Source organism: Entelurus aequoreus, linkage group LG01 (genome assembly GCF_033978785.1).
Source record: "Entelurus aequoreus isolate RoL-2023_Sb linkage group LG01, RoL_Eaeq_v1.1, whole genome shotgun sequence".
NCBI lineage: Eukaryota > Metazoa > Chordata > Actinopteri > Syngnathiformes > Syngnathidae > Entelurus > Entelurus aequoreus.
Window position 1 is genome coordinate 1,512,315 of NC_084731.1, and position 16,504 is coordinate 1,528,818.

Consider the following 16,504-nt stretch of genomic DNA (forward strand, 5'->3'; position numbering starts at 1 on the left):
ATACGAGTATAACCCATTTACCATTTTATAATATATATTATATGTGAAAAAACAAACGTCATTGAAAAAATACCAAAGCGCATCAATTGAATTGATTTTAATCAGCCCCTTAAGTCCTCTAGCAGCTATATAATAATAATAATAATAATAATAATAATAATAATAATAATAATAATAATAGATTTTATTTGTAAAAAGCACTTTACATTGAGCATACAACCTCAAAGTGCTACAGTGTATTAAAAAAATAAAAATAAAAAATAGATAATATAAATGAATAAAAATAAAAACTAGAACAGTCTAATAGCTAGATCTAGTATGCATATATAAAAAAAAGGCTTTTTTTTTAAAAAAAAAAAAAAAGGTTTTTAAGCCTTTTTTAAAAGCATCTACAGTCTGTGGTGCCCTCAGGTGGTCAGGGAGAGCGTTCCACAGACTGGAAGCGGCGGAGCAGAACGCTCGGTCTCCCATAGTTCGTAGCTTTGGTTAGCCTGTCCGGAGCGGAGGTGTCGTGTTGAGGATTTGGTGGTGAGTAGTTCTTTGAGGTAGAGGGGGGGGGGCATTTCCATGGAGGCACTGGTGGGTTAGTAGGGAGACTTTGTATTCAATCCTGAGTGGAACAGGAAGCCAGTAAAGGGATCTGAGAATTGGTGTGATATGGTCGTATTTCCGCACTCTCATCAGGATCCTAGCAGCACTATTTGGTATATATAATATAAAAGTATGTTGCTGAATAGATGATATCTCTAATATTTTTCTTCATGAGCGTCCACCAAAATGTTGCCCCACACACACACACACGTAGGATGGAGGTTTCGCGTCCTTGTCAGGTTCAAACACTGATGACATCTATTAATCAGACAAGAAGCAAGGAATCATGCAGACACAGAGTTCAATTTAGCCCATGGGGAGAACGCATGGAGCTGCACCCTTAGTCACAGTCTTGCCCTACGCTCTAAGGTTCAGCTCCTGCGTCCCTCTATTTATTCAGGTATTTATACAGTCAACAACACTAAGGCCGCCTCTAAAAGGAGTGGTCACATATATTATGCAAAGCAGGTCCAGGACGCACAATACGTGACGGAATGTGCTGGGGGCCGTGTGATTTCGCCTTGTCCCCGCTTCGTCTGCGTGTTGTCATCTTATATTCGTTGAGGTCGTTGAAGTCCTTGGCTGTTAGCGGGCTAAAACAAAGATAACATCTACGGCTGAGGCCACCCCTCAGACAGGAAGTTTTTGTCCTTGCACAGATTAGAAAAGTCTAACTTGAGCACAATAACTAAAGCAACGGACTTTAAGCATACTAAAGTTAGTGTGATAATTAGGGATGTCTGATAATGGCTTTTTGCCGATATCCGATATTCCGATATTGTCCAACTCTTTAATTACCGATACCGATATCAACCGATACCGATACTGATATATACAGTTGTGGAATTAACACATTATTATGCCTAATTTGGACAACCAGGTATGGTGAAGATAAGGTCGTTTGTTTTTTTAAATTAATAAAATAAAATAAGATAAATAAATTAAAAACATTTTCTTGAATAAAAAAGAAAGTAAAACAATATAAAAACAGTTACATAGAAACTAGTAATTAATGAAAATTTGTAAAATTAACTGTTAAAGGTTAGTACTATTAGTGGAGCAGCAGCACGCACAATCATGTGTGCTTACGGACTGTATCCCTTGCAGACTGTATTGATATATATTGATATATAATGTAGGAAGCAGAATATTAATAACAGAAAGAAACAACCCTTTTGTGTGAATGAGTGTAAATGGGGGAGGGAGGTTTTTTGGCTTGGTGCACTAATTGTAAGTGTATCTTGTGTTTTTTATGTGGATTTAATTATAAAAAAATTAAAAAAAATAAAAAAAATAAAAACGATACCGACAATAAAAAAAACGATACCGATAATTTCCGATATTACATTTTAAAGCATTTATCGGCCGATATTATCGGACATCTCTAGTGATAATATATACATAATTATTCTAACAGTCCTTCTGACAGCTGCTAAATAAAACGCAAACTAGTGCTCGCAAAACGCTAGTGTTGAGTGTTGATAAATCACACTGCGCGAGCTAAATAATTCTATTTGCATCTCCTCCCCCCAGTATTGTGGGCGTTTTGAGAATCGGCATATATTGTGCACGTTAACGAAGACGCAAAATGAATTACACGCCTTCTTCTGCTCACTTAATAGACACAATCCACTTTGAATACTGTGAGTAGTTCAGCTATGCATGTGCTAACAAGTTTGCACGTGTTTTAGTACACGCAAACCTTTTGCAAATCAGGCCCCAAGTATTTTGTTTTTTCTATTCACTATGAGCAGAGGTGGGTAGTAACGCGCTACGTTTACTACGTTACATCTACTCCAGTAACCTTTGGGATAAATTGTACTTCTAAGAGTAGTTTTAATGCAACATACTTTTACTTGAGTATATTTATAGAGAAGAAACGCTACTTTTACTCCGCTCCATTTATCTACATTCAGCTCGCTACTCGCTACTGATTTTTATCCATCTGTTAATGCACGCTTTGTTTGTTTTGGTTTGTCAGACAGACCTTCAAAGTAGGATCTATCGCATGCCTGCGTTTCACCAATCAAATACAGTCTCTGGTGACGTTTGACTCTGTTTCACCAATCAAATGCAGTCTCTGGTGACGTTTGACTCCGTTTCACCAATCAAATGCAGTCTCTGGTGACGTTTGACTCCGTTTCACCAATCAAATGCAGTCACTGGTGACGTTTGACTCCGTTTCACCAATCAATTGCAGTCTCTGGTGACGTTTGACTCTGTTTCACCAATCAAATGCAGTCTCTGGTGACGTTTGACACCGTTTCACCAATCAAATGCAGTCACTGGTGACGTTTGACTCCGTTTCACCAATCAAATGCAGTCACTGGTGACGTTTGACTCCGTTTCACCAATCAATTGCAGTCTCTGGTGACGTTTGACTCTGTTTCACCAATCAAATGCAGTCTCTGGTGACGTTTGACACCGTTTCACCAATCAAATGCAGTCACTGGTGACGTTTGACTCCGTTTCACCAATCAAATGCAGTCTCTGGTGACGTTTGACTCCGTTTCACCAATCAAATGCAGTCACTGGTGACGTTTGACTCCGTTTCACCAATCAATTGCAGTCTCTGGTGACGTTTGACTCTGTTTCACCAATCAAATGCAGTCTCTGGTGACGTTTGACACCGTTTCACCAATCAAATGCAGTCACTGGTGACGTTTGACTCCGTTTCACCAATCAAATGCAGTCACTGGTGACGTTTGACTCCGTTTCACCAATCAAATGCAGTCACTGGTGACGTTTGACTCCGTTTCACCAATCAAATGCAGTCACTGGTGACGTTTGACTCCGTTTCACCAATCAATTGCAGTCTCTGGTGACGTTTGACTCCGTTTCACCAATCAAATGCAGTCACTGGTGACGTTTGACTCCGTTTCACCAATCAAATGCAGTCACTGGTGACGTTTGACTCCGTTTCACCAATCAAATGCAGTCACTGGTGACGTTTGGCTCCGTTTCACCAATCAAACAGAGCCAGGCGGTCACATGATTAACTGCACATAAAGTTTCAGCGGCAAACAACAAGCTTAAGCTTACATGAACTCAACGTCAAATTTGAGGAAGCACATGGCGGTAAGTAACGTTATACGGCTGTCACCGTAGGCTGATGTTAGCTTCCCTGCTATGCATCACTGTCAAATGTACATCGTGTGGGTATAATTTATTAACGCACTGCAGCCTCATAGACAGAGATACACACACACACACACACACACACACACACACACACACACACACACATACATGTCTTGCCTACTTTGTGTGGACCCACGTTTGGTTAGTGGGTTGTGAGGGCCCCCCTTTCCACTATAGCTAGAATGATGAAAAAATATACATCTAGCCCTAGATGGGAGTAGAGAGTTGCAACTAGGGATGTCAGTTAATGGCTTTTTGCCGACATCCAATATTCCGATATTGTCCAACTCTTTAATTACCGATACCGATATCAACCAATACCGATATCAACCGATATATGCAGTCGTGGAATTAACACATTATTATGCCTAATTTGGACAACCAGGTATGGTGAAGATAAGGTACTTTTTTAAAAAATTAATAAAAGAAAGTAAAACAATATAAAAACAGTTACATAGAAACTAGTAATTAATGAAAATGAGTAAAATTAACTGTTAAAGGTTAGTATTATTAGTGGAGCAGCAGCACGCACAATCATGTGTGCTTACGGACTGTATCCCTTGCAGACTGTATTGATATATATTGATATATAATGTAGGAACCAGAATATTAATAACAAAAAAGATACAACCCTTTTGTGTGAATGAGTGTAAATGGGGGAGGGAGGTTTTTTGGGTTGGTGCAATAATTGTATGTGTATCTTGTGTTTTTATGTTGATTTAATAAAAACAAAAAAAAACAAAACAACAACAACAACAAAAAACGATACCGATAATTAAAAAAACGATACCGATAATTTCCAATATTACATTTTAAAGCATTTATCGGACATCCCTAGTTGCAACCTCACTTCAGAATGCAAAACACACAAAGTAAAAAAAATATTTTACTTTTGTAGTTGTGAGGATCAGGCAAATGTCCTCACAAGTTAAAAGATCCTCACAGAAAGAGTGGTTTATCAAGTGTATGTCCACACAAGGATGGTGAGACAAGTGCACACACACACACACACACACACACACACACACACACACACACACACACACACACACACACACACACACACACACACACACACACACACACACACATGCATACAAACAGCAATCAGAAGTGCACAGTGTGTTCCCAGGTGCAGCCCACACCTATCAGTTTATGGTTTGCGTAAAGGCTAACTTGTTATTTTCCTTTGTAATCTCTGCCTACTGAGCCTATGGTGCTGTTAAGTTATTGTGGCTCAATTTGCCTTCATTTTTTTTATGTTAATGTATTATTATTTAATATATATTATTGTTTTAGTTGCTTAAGAGATATTCCTGGCTCTGAATTTGCTCATTGCTATTTTTATGTTTTTGTGCATTATTTGTTGCCGTCATTAAACAAACAGCTTACTCATCAGTTACTCAGTACTTGAGTAGTTTTTTCCCAACATACTTTTTGCTTTTACTCAAGTAAATATTTGGGTGACTACTCCTTACTTTTACTTGAGTAATACATCTCTAAAGTAACAGTACTCTTACTTGAGTCCAATTTCTGGCTACTCTACCCACCTCTGGGTCTGAGCTTCACAATCAAAATCCTCCGCTGCACTTCCTGCTCCCTATCAGCTATGTGTTTTAATTTGAAAGGAACAACGTCCACAGCCAATCAGATATCAGCTGACAGAGTAATTACTTATGGCACTTATATGCATTATTGTTGCTCTGGCCTGATAAGTGAGCGTGCTGCCAGACAAGGAGAGGTCCTTGAGGCCCAAACTAATATATGGCGGCTGTTTTTATTGAGGCGGGATGGTACCTAAGTCATGCCCACCTCAGAGCCGCCACGCCGTCTGTTTTATATACGCAGGCCGGGTTATTTATTTGGAGCAATTTCCTCTCTAGCGCAAGATGCGGCTAATGCCCAGTTTTTAATACATTATTTACACATGGAAATGTGTGCAGAAGGGAGGAAAATGAATGGACCCGCGCTTGCTGCCGCGATCTGTTATATCACAGTTTAACAATCTGGATTGCTAATAGAACCATTTATCATGGAGCACTCATTTATTCCAAGGGAGCGGCCCAGGTCTCGGTCCCAGAGGCCTATGGAAATGGGGTGCATGTAATGAAGCTCAAGTGAGAGTCACTTTGTTTAAAAAGTGGAGACGCGGTGCTCGGAGTCAATTAGGATGGACCCAGGTGCTCCCCCCCCCCCCCCCCCCCAACGCCACAGCCCCCCTAATTGAATTGTGTTTGCAGCCTGCAGGAAACCTGAAGTGACGGCAAATAAATGTGTGACCTAAGTTGTGTTTCATCCCACCTAAAGCACCAGCGTTTGGGCCCGGGTTCTGCAATATCTGGAATATTTGCCTCCAACAAAATAATCATCGGAAGCAACTACCTCGTGTAAAAATAGGAAGTGATTTTAAATCATGTTTCTTTTATTGTGTCTTTATACCGGGTAGCATGTAGACCAGGTAGCATGTAGACCAGGTAGCATGTAGACCAGGTAGCGTGTAGACCAGGTAGCGTGTAGACCAGGTAGCATGTAGACCAGGTAACATGTAGACCAGGTAGCATATAGACCAGGTAGCATGTAGACCAGGTAGCATGTAGACCAGGTAGCATGTAGACCAGGTAACATGTAGACCAGGTAGCATATAGACCAGGTAGCATGTAGACCAGGTAGCATATAGACCAGGTAGCATGTAGACCAGGTAGCATGTAGACCAGGTAGCATGTAGACCAGGTAGCATATAGACCAGGTAGCATGTAGACCAGGTAGCATGTAGACCAGGTAGCATGTAGACCAGGTAGCATGTAGACCAGGTAGCATGTAGACCAAGTAGTATGTAGACCAGGTAGCGTGTAGACCAGGTAGCATGTAGACCAAGTAGCATGTAGACCAGGTAGCTAGTAGACCAGGTAGCATGTAGACCAGGTAACATGTAGACCAGGTAGCATGTAGACCAGGTAGTATGTAGACAAGGGGTGGCCACACTTTTTCTGCAGGGGAGCTACTTTTCAATGGACCAAGTGTGTCACAAAGTGTTGGTGACGAACCCCAAGATGCAGAGATGGCAGGCTTTGTGCAGGAAAACATGAATTAATGTCCGAAAATTAAGAAAATACACAAACCAGGAACCAGGAACAGGCAAACTTTGCAGCTTTGTAGATGTCAAAAACAGCGGGAGGCAGTGTGCCTACCGCTGTTTTCTGTGACCAACAAGTATGTGCTCCAATAGAAATGATTGGAAACTCAAGACAGCCATGACATGTACTTTATAAGTGTATGTAAACTTTTGACCACGACTGTACATATGTATGCATATAATATAATATTATATATGTATACACTACCGTTCAAAAGTTTGGGGTCACCCAAACAATTTAGTGTTCGAGCCTTCATTTCTAAGAACAAGAATAGACTGTCGAGTTTCAGATGAAAGTTCTCTTTTTCTGGCCATTTTGAGCGTTTAATTGAGCCCACAAATGTGATGCTCCAGAAACTCAATCTGCTCAAAGGAAGGTCAGTTTTGTAGCTTCTGTAACGAGCTAAAGTGTTTTCAGATGTGTGAACATGATTGCACAAGGGTTTTCTAATCATCAATTAGCCTTCTGAGCCAATGAGCAAACACATTGTACCATTAGAACACTGGAGTGATAGTTGCTGGAAATGGGCCTCTAGTAGATATTGCACCAAAAAGCAGACATTTGCAGCTAGAATAGTCATTTACCACATTAGCAATGTATAGAGTGTATTTCTGTAAAGTTAAGACTAGTTTAAAGTTATCTTCATTGAAAAGTACAGTGCTTTTCCTTAAAAAATAAGGACATTTACATGTGACCCCAAACTTTTGAACGGTAGTGTATATACACACATATATACTGTATATATATATATATGTGTGTGTATATATATATATATACACATATATATACTGTATATATATATAAATAGGTGTATGTATATATATATATATATATATATATATATATATATATATATATATATATATATATATATATATATATATATATATATATATATATATATATATATATATATATATATATATATATATATATATATATATATATATATATATATATATATATATATATATATATATATATATATACTGTATGTATGTATGTATGTATCAGTGACGTGCAGGGGAGGCGGGGCCTCACGTGCCATAATAGAAAGAAAAAAAATTTAAAAAGAAAAAAAAAATTATTAAATTGTTATATGTATCCAGTGATTTACTAAAGTTATTTTCCACCCGCTCTGTGCCCTATATAAACCATGGTATGTGAATGCTTCCATTAAAATCTCCTGAGGATTGAGGAAACCCCTCATGAAACAGCCTTGTAGAGATGAAATAGTCTTGTGATTTTTTTTCCCACACATACATATTACGCTCTACCAGGCGATCATGCAACTGCTGGATGTGGACGTCCTGGGCTGGTGTGGTTACATGTGGTCTGCAGTTGTGAGGCCGGATGGATGTACTGCCTAATTCTCTGAAACACCTTTGGAGACGGATTATGGGAGATGATTGAACATTCAATTCACGGGCAACAGCTCTGGTGGACATTTCTGCAGTCAGCGTGCCAACTGCACGCACACTCAGAACTTTAAAATCTGTGCCATTGTGCCTTGTGATAAAACTTCACATTTCAGAGTGGCCTTTTATTGTGGGCAGCCTAAGGCCCACCTGTGTAGTAATCATGCTGTTTAATCAGCATCTTGATATGACACACCTGTGAGGTGAGATGGATTATCTTGGCATCAAAGGAATGCTCACTAACAGATTTAGACAGATTTGAGAACAATATTTGACAGGAGTCGGTCTTTTGTTTATATAGTAAAAGTTTTACATCTTTGAGTTAAAAATGGGAGCAAAAGCAAATGTGATGCGTTTATATTTTTGTTGAGTGTACATTTTGAACTACGTGCATTCACGCTAATGTAGTCTCTGTCCATGGTGAGTGGAGGGGACGTCCACCTGCTGTTAATGTAGTCTCTGTCCATGGTGAGTGGAGAGGACGTCCACCTGCTGTTAATGTAGTCTCTGTCTATGGTGAGTGGAGAGGACGTCCACCTGCTGTTAATGTAGTCTCTGTCCATGGTGAGTGGAGAGGACGTCCACCTGCTGTTAATGTAGTCTCTGTCTATGGTGAGTGGAGAGGACGTCCACCTGCTGTTAATGTAGTCGCTGTCTATGGTGAGTGGAGTGGACGTCCACCTGCTGTTAATGTAGTCTCTGTCTATGGTGAGTGGAGTGGACGTCCACCTGCTGTTAATGTAGTCTCTGTCCATGGTGAGTGGAGTGGACGTCCACCTGCTGTTAATGTAGTCTCTGTCCATGGTGAGTGGAGTGGACGTCCACCTGCTGTTAATGTAGTCTCTGTCTATGGTGAGTGGAGAGGACGTCCACCTGCTGTTAATGTAGTCTCTGTCTATGGTGAGTGGAGAGGACGTCCACCTGCTGTTAATGTAGTCTCTGTCCATGGTGAGTGGAGAGGACGTCCACCTGCTGTTAATGTAGTCTCTGTCTATGGTGAGTGGAGAGGACGTCCACCTGCTGTTAATGTAGTCTCTGTCTATGGTGAGTGGAGAGGACGTCCACCTGCTGTTAATGTAGTCTCTGTCTATGGTGAGTGGAGAGGACGTCCACCTGCTGTTAATGTAGTCTCTGTCCATGGTGAGTGGAGAGGACGTCCACCTGCTGTTAATGTAGTCTCTGTCTATGGTGAGTGGAGAGGACGTCCACCTGCTGTTAATGTAGTCTCTGTCTATGGTGAGTGGAGAGGACGTCCACCTGCTGTTAATGTAGTCTCTGTCCATGGTGAGTGGAGTGGACGTCCACCTGCTGTTAATGTAGTCTCTGTCTATGGTGAGTGGAGAGGACGTCCACCTGCTGTTAATGTAGTCTCTGTCCATGGTGAGTGGAGAGGACGTCCACCTGCTGTTAATGTAGTCTCTGTCTATGGTGAGTGGAGTGGACGTCCACCTGCTGTTAATGTAGTCTCTGTCTATGGTGAGTGGAGAGGACGTCCACCTGCTGTTAATGTAGTCTCTGTCCATGGTGAGTGGAGTGGACGTCCACCTGCTGTTAATGTAGTCTCTGTCTATGGTGAGTGGAGAGGACGTCCACCTGCTGTTAATGTAGTCTCTGTCTATGGTGAGTGGAGAGGACGTCCACCTGCTGTTAATGTAGTCTCTGTCCATGGTGAGTGGAGAGGACGTCCACCTGCTGTTAATGTAGTCTCTGTCTATGGTGAGTGGAGAGGACGTCCACCTGCTGTTAATGTAGTCTCTGTCTATGGTGAGTGGAGAGGACGTCCACCTGCTGTTAATGTAGTCTCTGTCTATGGTGAGTGGAGAGGACGTCCACCTGCTGTTAATGTAGTCTCTGTCCATGGTGAGTGGAGAGGACGTCCACCTGCTGTTAATGTAGTCTCTGTCTATGGTGAGTGGAGAGGACGTCCACCTGCTGTTAATGTAGTCTCTGTCCATGGTGAGTGGAGAGGACGTCCACCTGCTGTTAATGTAGTCTCTGTCTATGGTGAGTGGAGTGGACGTCCACCTGCTGTTAATGTAGTCTCTGTCTATGGTGAGTGGAGAGGACGTCCACCTGCTGTTAATGTAGTCTCTGTCTATGGTGAGTGGAGAGGACGTCCACCTGCTGTTAATGTAGTCTCTGTCTATGGTGAGTGGAGAGGACGTCCACCTGCTGTTAATGTAGTCTCTGTCTATGGTGAGTGGAGAGGACGTCCACCTGCTGTTAATGTAGTCTCTGTCTATGGTGAGTGGAGAGGACGTCCACCTGCTGTTAATGTAGTCTCTGTCTATGGTGAGTGGAGAGGACGTCCACCTGCTGTTAATGTAGTCTCTGTCCATGGTGAGTGGAGAGGACGTCCACCTGCTGTTAATGTAGTCTCTGTCTATGGTGAGTGGAGAGGACGTCCACCTGCTGTTAATGTAGTCTCTGTCTATGGTGAGTGGAGTGGACGTCCACCTGCTGTTAATGTAGTCTCTGTCTATGGTGAGTGGAGAGGACGTCCACCTGCTGCTAATGTAGTCTCTGTCCATGGTGAGTGGAGAGGACGTCCACCTGCTGTTAATGTAGTCTCTGTCCATGGTGAGTGGAGAGGACGTCCACCTGCTGTTAATGTAGTCTCTGTCTATGGTGAGTGGAGTGGACGTCCACCTGCTGTTAATGTAGTCTCTGTCTATGGTGAGTGGAGAGGACGTCCACCTGCTGTTAATGTAGTCTCTGTCTATGGTGAGTGGAGAGGACGTCCACCTGCTGTTAATGTAGTCTCTGTCTATGGTGAGTGGAGAGGACGTCCACCTGCTGTTAATGTAGTCTCTGTCTATGGTGAGTGGAGAGGACGTCCACCTGCTGTTAATGTAGTCTCTGTCTATGGTGAGTGGAGAGGACGTCCACCTGCTGTTAATGTAGTCTCTGTCCATGGTGAGTGGAGAGGACGTCCACCTGCTGTTAATGTAGTCTCTGTCTATGGTGAGTGGAGAGGACGTCCACCTGCTGTTAATGTAGTCTCTGTCTATGGTGAGTGGAGTGGACGTCCACCTGCTGTTAATGTAGTCTCTGTCTATGGTGAGTGGAGAGGACGTCCACCTGCTGCTAATGTAGTCTCTGTCCATGGTGAGTGGAGAGGACGTCCACCTGCTGTTAATGTAGTCTCTGTCCATGGTGAGTGGAGAGGACGTCCACCTGCTGTTAATGTAGTCTCTGTCTATGGTGAGTGGAGTGGACGTCCACCTGCTGTTAATGTAGTCTCTGTCCATGGTGAGTGGAGTGGACGTCCACCTGCTGTTAATGTAGTCTCTGTCTATGGTGAGTGGAGTGGACGTCCACCTGCTGTTAATGTAGTCTCTGTCTATGGTGAGTGGAGAGGACGTCCACCTGCTGTTAATGTAGTCTCTGTCTATGGTGAGTGGAGAGGACGTCCACCTGCTGTTAATGTAGTCTCTGTCCATGGTGAGTGGAGAGGACGTCCACCTGCTGTTAATGTAGTCTCTGTCTATGGTGAGTGGAGTGGACGTCCACCTGCTGTTAATGTAGTCTCTGTCCATGGTGAGTGGAGAGGACGTCCACCTGCTGTTAATGTAGTCTCTGTCTATGGTGAGTGGAGTGGACGTCCACCTGCTGTTAATGTAGTCTCTGTCCATGGTGAGTGGAGAGGACGTCCACCTGCTGCTAATGTAGTCTCTGTCTATGGTGAGTGGAGTGGACGTCCACCTGCGCTGGAAGTCATTAGCGCCTTCACACTAATTGTTGTGCTGATGTGCTTCGTCTTGTCGCCGCTATTAGCTGGAGCTCATTAGCTAGCAAACCAGGCCAAGCGGCTTCTTTTAGGTATGCTCGTTCACCGCACATGAGAGGCAAATTGTTTTCTGCAAATGTGTCGTACGTCCAACCACGTCCACTTCCTGTCACTTCATTCCAGACCAAAAGCCGTTCTGCATACCCAGCTGGGTTTGGACTGTTCTTCTGACGTGTTCATCGTGGTGATGAAGAGGAGCATCAAGAGGGAACAATTTGGTTCCGTGGATAAAGCTCACAGAGAACCTCACCCATGTTATTTTTAGCTCCCCTGGCCTCCCACAGCAGGACCAGAACTGGGTCTTTGTTTAATTTAGGGTAGTCATTTTCCAGGCGCCCGCCTGGCGAGGGCGCCGTCGGGCTAATATGGATGTGAGCTGGGGAACGCCATGACAGGCCTACAAGCGCTATTTAATGTATCGTATTTTAATTATCGCTCTCGTGCCCGAGCACGCCGCCGTCTCTTTATCACATCGCATCCGGGATGATGAGGTAATTACTTAATCTGGACAAACCTGTTTGTCAATCAGCTGTGGTGGAGGTGATAACTCCTGGCCGCGATCATTCTTTACCCGCATGCACTCTTTTAAGTAGCTGAATTACATTAGCAGCATGCTAACAAAGTGCAGGACAAAGTAACTCCACCATCCTTCAGACTGCTGAGCTGCGGTGAAAAATGTTGGTGCTCATCAGGGTGTGTCAGTCCATGGTAAAAACTGATTTTCAAGGTAAAAACTGATTTTCAAGGTAAAAGTTGATTTTCAAGGTAAAAATTTATTTTCCAGGAGAAAGTTTATTTTCAAGGTAAAAACTGATTTTCTAGGCAAAAGTTGATTTTCAATGTAAAAGTTGATTTTCAAGGTAAAAACTGATTTTCAAGGTAAAAACTGATTTTCAAGGTAAAAACTGATTTTCAAAGTAAAAGTTGATTTTCAAGGTAAAAGTTGATTTTCAAGGTAAAAACTCATTTTCATGGTAAAAACTGATTTTCAAGGTAAAAACTGATTTTCAAGGTAAAAGTTGATTTTCAAGGTAAAAATTTATTTTCCAGGAGAAAGTTTATTTTCAAGGTAAAAACTCATTTTCAGGGGAAAGTTGATTTTCAATGTAAAAGTTGATTTTCAAGGTAAAAACTGATTTTCAAGGTAAAAACTGATTTTCAAGGTAAAAACTGATTTTCAAAGTAAAGTTGATTTTCAAGGTAAAAGTTGATTTTCAAGGTAAAAACTGATTTTCAGGGGAAAGTTGATTTTCAAGGTAAAAACTGATTTTCAGGGGAAAGTTGATTTTCAAGGTAAAAACTGATTTTCAAGGTAAAAACTGATTTTCAAGGTAAAAACTGATTTTCAAGGTAAAAGTTGATTTTCAAGGTAAAAGTTGATTTTCAAGGTAAAAACTGATTTTCAAGGTAAAAACTGATTTTCAAAGTAAAAGTTGATTTTCAAGGTAAAAGTTGATTTTCAAGGTAAAAACTGATTTTCAGGGGAAAGTTGATTTTCAAGGTAAAAACTGATTTTCATGGTAAAAACTGATTTTCAAGGCAAAAGTTGATTTTCAAGAAAAAAACAGATTTTCAAGGTAAAAGTTGATTTTCAAGGTAAAAGTTGATTTTCAAGGTAAAAGTTGATTTTCAAGGTAAAAACTGATTTTCATGGTAAAAACTGATTTTCAAGGTAAAAACTGATTTTCAAGGTAAAAACTGATTTTCAAAGTAAAAGTTGATTTTCAAGGTAAAAACTGATTTTCATGGTAAAAACTGATTTTCAAGGTAAAAAATGATTTTCAAGGTAAAAACTGATTTTCAAAGTAAAAGTTGATTTTCAAGGTAAAAGTTGATTTTCAAGGTAAAAACTGATTTTCAGGGGAAAGTTGATTTTCAAGGTAAAAACTGATTTTCATGGTAAAAACTGATTTTCAAGGCAAAAGTTGATTTTCAAGGTAAAAGTTGATTTTCAAGGTAAAAGTTGATTTTCAAGGTAAAAACTGATTTTCTTGGTAAAAACCCGATTGTCAAGGTAAAAACTGATTTTCAAAGTAAAAGTTGATTTTCAAGGTAAAAGTTGATTTTCAAGGCAAAAGTTGATTTTCAATGTAAAAGTTGATTTTCAAGGTAAAAGTTGATTTTCAAGGTAAAAGTTGATTTCCAAGGTAAAAACTGATTTTCAAGGCAAAAGTTGATTTTCAAGGTAAAAGTTGATTTTCAAGATAAAAACTGATTTTCAAGGTAAAAGTTGATTTTCAAGGTAACAACAGATTTTCAGGGCAAAAGTTGATTTTCAAGGTAAAAGTTGATTTTCAAGGTAAAAACTGATTTTCAAGGTAAAAGTTGATTTTCAAGGTAAAAACTGATTTTCAAAGTAAAAGTTGATTTTCAAGGTAAAAGTTGATTTTCAAGGTAAAAACAGATTTTCATGGTAAAAACTGATTTTCAAGGCAAAAGTTGATTTTCAATGTAAAAAACACACATCTGCGGTCCCCTCCAAGGTTTCTCATGGTATCCCATTGGGTGAGTTTTTCCTTGCCCTGGTGTGGGATCTGAGCCGAGGATGTCATTGTGGCTTGTGCAGCCCTTTGAGACACTGGTGATTTAGGGCTATATAAGATTGATTGATTGATTGATTGATTGATTGATTGATTGATTGATTGATTGATTGATTGATTGATTGATTGATTGATTGATTGATTGATTGATTGAAAAGCCCTGAGATGATGCATCAATGACAGTGCCAAGTATTCTTGTTTCCTATATTGAAAGGATGTCTTCTGTGTTTCCAGACATCTTGTCATCCTTCTACCAGCCCGTGGCTGTCAACATGCGCCACCACTACGAGCCCCACATGCTGCACGCCCTGCACGGGTGAGACGCTGCAATGGTCACACTCTTCCAAAACTTTCGGGGGGAGTTTTCCAGCTTGTGAGGGCCTGAGAACTTTCAAATGTGATACTGAGCAGCCTGGTTTGGATGAAGTCGATAAAGTCTGACGTGCACACGCATGATGGCGACACAGGTGTGGTGGAGTCATTCATCAAGGTGCGCTGTGGGGGAGGGGCCGGGAGCCTGTCTCCAGACTCAGCCACCTTGATGAATGTGATTTGATCTTGACAGTGGACCCCTCATTCATCAAGGCCCTGATCTTGCTGTCCCTCTCGTTGCCTGTGCCAAATTCACCTAATTACTGCAACGCCGAACAGCAAATGAAGTGCTGTGTCATTTGTCGCCCGGTGTGCCGCTTTGTTACCTGCTCCCGTGTCGGGGTCCACTTTTTGATTGCCAAACACGACAGCTCGGTGTGAGCCCCTTCATCACCGCGTGCCGTCACTGTAACAAGTGTGCTTGTACAGGAAGCAGCTGACAGGAAGCTACTCTTCTCAAGTGTTTTGGTTGGATGAGACGTGGCGTCTACAACCAGACGCTTTTTACCTTTTGCTCTCTTTTTCAACCATGCGCCTAAAACCTTTTGGGAAATATTCCAAATGTCCTCATTAATGTTGTTTGCTGTAGCAGAATTGAGCTTACAGTAGGGTTGTACAGTATACTGGTACTAGCGTAGCATCGCGGTACTAATGAATCAAAAAGGCTACTATACTCATTTTGAAAAGCACCGGTGCGTCGTCACGTGGTGACATTGCTGGTTTTAGGAGCAGAGGAGCATGTTGGGCAGCGCACACACACAGAGTACTTACAAGCAGACACAGTGTGTAGACAGAAAAGGGAGAATGGACGCATTTTGGTGTAAAAAGTAAAGATAAAGGTGAGAGGTGCTTTAAGACATGGCTAGCTAGCTAGCTAGTTCTCTAACTTCTTGTTGTTAAATGCACTGCTTGCCTATCTGTTTTATCCAGTGCTTTTATGTTTTTATTTCTATTTTTATCTATGTTTTATCTAGTGTTTTTCATCTTTTTATTTCTATTTTTAATCTATGTTTTATCCAGTGCCTTCAAGTTTTTATTTCTATTTTTATCTACGTTTTATCTAGTGTTTTTCATCTTTTTATTTCTATTTTTATCTATGTTTTATCTAGTGTTTTTCATCTTTTTATTTCTATTTTTATCTGTTTTATCCAGTGCTTTTATGTTTTTATTTCTATTTTTATCTATGTTTTATCTAGTGTTTTTCATATTTTTATTTCTATTTTTAATCTTTGTTTTATCCAGTGCTTTCATGTTTTTATTTCTATTTTTATCTATGTTTTATCTAGTGTTTTTCATCTTTTTATTTCTATTTTTAATCTTCGTTTTATCCAGTGCTTTCATGTTTTTATTTCTATTTTTATCTGTGTTTTATCCAGTGCTTTTATGTTTTTATTTCTATTTTTATCTATGTTTTATCTAGTGTTTTTCATATTTTTATTTCTATTTTTAATCTGTTTTATCCAGTGCTTTCATGTTTTTATTTCTATTTTTATCTATGTTTTATCTAGTGTTTTTCAT

The 16,504-nt window shown here is 40.7% G+C and overlaps 1 protein-coding gene across 1 annotated transcript in view; it reads left to right on the plus strand.

The window, feature by feature from the left end:
• Positions 1-16,504, plus strand: part of LOC133652123 (zinc finger protein GLI2-like) — a 66,608-nt gene that overhangs the window by 21,148 nt on the left and 28,956 nt on the right. The window contains exon 3 of the mRNA XM_062050571.1: positions 14,849-14,930. Within this exon, the coding sequence (XP_061906555.1) occupies positions 14,849-14,930 (82 nt within the window). The remainder of the gene's footprint in view (positions 1-14,848; positions 14,931-16,504) is intronic.